The 3,422-nt window shown below is 47.5% G+C and overlaps 1 protein-coding gene across 1 annotated transcript; it reads left to right on the top strand.

The window, feature by feature from the left end:
* The first annotated feature begins 209 nt into the window (after window positions 1–209).
* On the top strand, window positions 210–1,718 carry LOC124666684 (S-norcoclaurine synthase 1-like). Its single transcript, XM_047204013.1, has 2 exons — window positions 210–846; window positions 971–1,718. The coding sequence occupies exons 1-2, from the start codon at window positions 326–328 to the stop codon at window positions 1,539–1,541; spliced, it is 1,092 nt and encodes a 363-aa protein (XP_047059969.1). The 5' UTR covers window positions 210–325; the 3' UTR covers window positions 1,542–1,718.
* The last annotated feature ends 1,704 nt before the right edge of the window (window positions 1,719–3,422 follow it).

Here is a 3,422-nt window from a genome sequence, read left to right as displayed (position 1 = left end):
GAATTTTGTGGCACGGGAATGGTTATGATTGGGCAATAACTCTGTTGCCAAATGAGTCGTGCCTCTTTATCGAAAAAAAATGAGTCGTGCCTGATCTTACAAGCAAAGCAAAGTTATGGTAGTTGCCAGGTCGGCATCCAACTTTCTCTTATCTTGCCATTTGCAGAGCAACTATAGTTCTTGCAGTTGAAATAGTCTTCCTCCACCTAGCTAACGACATGCGGACAAACGCGTAGGCCGGCTTTCACCTGCAAAATAAATCACTAGCGGAGTGAGCTGTGAGCAAGAGCAAGCACAACAATCGAACGACGATCAGTTCCGATCGATGGAAGTCACCAAGCCGCGGAACCTGGGCGGCTCGCTGCCCGTGCCCAACGTGCAGGACCTCGCTGCCCGGCCTCAAGACCTCACTGCCACGCCCACCCTCCTCCACCGTTACCTGCTGCCTCAGCCCAACACGGTGGACCTGCAACTCGACGGCCCTGCTCACGAACAGGAGCATGTCCCCGTCATCGACCTCGGCCGGCTCCTTCAGGACGACCGGGCCGAGGAGGCCGCCAGGCTTCGCTTGGCCTGCGAGAACTGGGGCTTCTTCCAGGTCGTGAACCACGGGATTCCTGAGGAGACCATGGAAGAGATGAAGAGGAACCTCATGGGGTTCTTCGCACTCCCGCTGGCGGAGAAGGCATCCCTCGCCCAGGAGCCCGGAGGGATCGAGGGGTATGGGCAGGCGTTCGTCGTCTCGGAGGACCAGAAGCTGGACTGGGCCGACATGTTCTTCCTTCTCACGCAGCCGCCCAGCTACCGCGACCTCCACCTTTGGCCGTCCAACCCTTCCACGTTCAAGTAAGTAAAAAAACATCAATTCTTCAGCTGACTGGTCATACTTTCGTGCAGCTAACATGACGTATTGCCGGGAGCATTCGATGTCTCAGTTGTGATGCCGTCAATTTGTTTGTTGTCATTTCAGGAACTGCTTGGAGAGCTATTCTGCGGAGGTGCAGAGCGTGGCCAGCGAGCTGCTCCGGGCCATGGCGGAGAACCTGGGAGCGCGAGACCACTCCGACATGACAAGGCTCGCCGCGACGCAGGGCATGAGGATGAACTACTACCCGCCGTGCCCCAAGGCGCACGTGGACAGAGTGTTGGGCCTGTCGCCGCACTCGGACGCCGTCGGGCTCACGCTGCTGCTGCAGGTCAGCTCCGTTCCCGGGTTGCAGATCAGGAGGAACGGTGGCTGGGTCCCCGTCATGCCGCTCCCTGGGGCCCTCGTCGCCAACGTCGGTGACGTCGTCGAGGTGCTCACCAACGGGAAGTACAAGAGCGTCGAGCACAGAGCGGTGGTCAACGCGCGAGAGGAGCGGATGTCCATCGCGGCGTTCCACAGCGGAAAGTTCGGCACCACCTACGGGCCGCTGGAGGAGGTCGTCGGAGATGAGGAAGTGCGGTACAGGAGCATCAGCGTCGAGGATTATGTGAAGCTCGTCCTCTCCAGCAAACTCGAAGGCAAAAACATAATGGACGCCATGAAGATCACTTGATGTCTTTTTCACAAGTCATTGTTAAAACTATATATCTACTATTCCCTCTGTTCCATAATTCTTGTCCTGATTGTAGTTCAAATCTAAACCAAGAACCACGACAAGAATATAGAATGGAAGGAGTACTATAAAAGAAGTTAATATTTTGACAGTTTTTTAGATGTAGAGTTGCAAACAGAGGGCAGCATAACGCACCAATAAATCCCTCCAACCTATAATAAAATTAAAGGATGGATTCAATCACCTAATTGCTGCGAAAATAACATAACTACAAGCATAAGTGTCACTATATCCACACGGAAATTCCACTTTGTCATTGTCAATCTCTATCTACAATGAGTCCTTGTTTTCAACAGTTTTTATTCGATATGTCAAGCTTCATGCACAAGCCAACGCAACCAAAAGTCTGAACTGATGGAAAGGACTAGGCAATCCACTTATACATATCAACACCCCTCCTTACGTGTGACTGGGAGAAGAGAAGGGAAGGTCAACACGTGGAAAGAAAAATAGCACACGTATGAATGATCGTATACGCGGCGGACATAGGGGTGGGCAAATATTGCGAAAGCCAGGACTCGAATTTGAGACCCTGGACTCTGATACCATGTCAAGCTTTATGCACAAGCCAACGCAACCAAAAGTACGAACTAATGGAAAAGGCTAGGCAATCCACTTATACATATCAACATGATGTACTGAAGAGAACAAACAGAAAAAGTTGGATCCATGGCTGACGTCTCGGCAGAACGATAAACTATATCACCATATACATGTATGCTATATTTTGAGAAAAATAAATAGTACATTGAAAAAAGCTAAATACTCTTTAACATGCTGAATAAAAAAATGTAGGTTCTTTATACTTCACCAGAGTCATGGAAAGTAGGGATCCTCCTTATTCTGATATATTGCAAACAGCTGTTTGAGTAACGTGTAGCCATCTTCTCGCAGAACTCAAGAGCATCTGGATCTTATTTTTCCAAGTCATGTACTGTCTTCTTAGGAGTTCCAAAAGCATCACCATCCAGAAGAAACTCCGCTAAGCGAGATACCCTGAACAACAAAAACGATTTGCATAATGAAATAAACAAAGACAGTTAGTTCAATTCTAGTTCTTGATCTTGATCTTTTCTTTACGACTAGAATGATATATTGAAACATAAAAAGTAAAAAATAAGAGAAAATACATCACATATGCTTGATGTGTGCTAATTAGTCAATCGTGAGAAGCAAAATTAAGTGAGATATTTATTATAAGACGTTAAAGCATATAGACAAAATGATAACGTGAGAACCTGAAATCAATCATTTTAGCAGAATACACCATCATCTTATGAGTACAATCCTTATTGTACTTATTTTATAGGTTCTAGCCGCATGATCGCTATTTAATACTGTAGGACACCAGAATATGAGATCCTTAAATTTGGTCAAGCTAGCTTAACTTTGACACCAAAATAAAGTTTGCCATGTTGATAGTCCAACCTACAACAACGTAGTCAGAGAAGCCCGAACAATATACATGGAAAAGAAAGGTATTTATTTTTTAAACTGAAAACTACAGGGGGTGACCTCAAACACAACGGCGACATCAAAATTAGTATCAGACTGTAAGGCATGGTCAACACATCAACCATCACCGATGTTATGACCGGCCTGGTCTACCGCCGGAGGGGGCCCATTGGCCCAACCGGCCAAGCTTAGTTAGGGGCTTAGCCCAGTTAGCAGATTAGGGTTTCGCTAGTTCTCTTATATATACAAGTTATAATAGACTAAATCAATCAAGCAATAATCAGATATCATTATTGCCGACTCCTAGGAGTCGGCCTTCTCCCGTCCGCGCCGCCCAAGCCCTAGCCGCCGCCACCGCGTGCTCGC

This window comes from Lolium rigidum, chromosome 6, assembly GCF_022539505.1.
Source record: "Lolium rigidum isolate FL_2022 chromosome 6, APGP_CSIRO_Lrig_0.1, whole genome shotgun sequence".
Taxonomy (NCBI): domain Eukaryota; kingdom Viridiplantae; phylum Streptophyta; class Magnoliopsida; order Poales; family Poaceae; genus Lolium; species Lolium rigidum.
This window is presented reverse-complemented; position numbering and strand designations above follow the sequence as displayed.

Bases quoted from the DNA above. Each gene is read 5' to 3' on its own strand.
- LOC124666684 (XM_047204013.1), top strand. From the start codon at position 326: ATGGAAGTCACCAAGCCGCGGAACCTGGGCGGCTCGCTGCCCGTGCCC. The intron at 847-970 runs GTAAGTAAAAAA...TTGTCATTTCAG, and splicing joins TCCAACCCTTCCACGTTCAA to GAACTGCTTGGAGAGCTATT.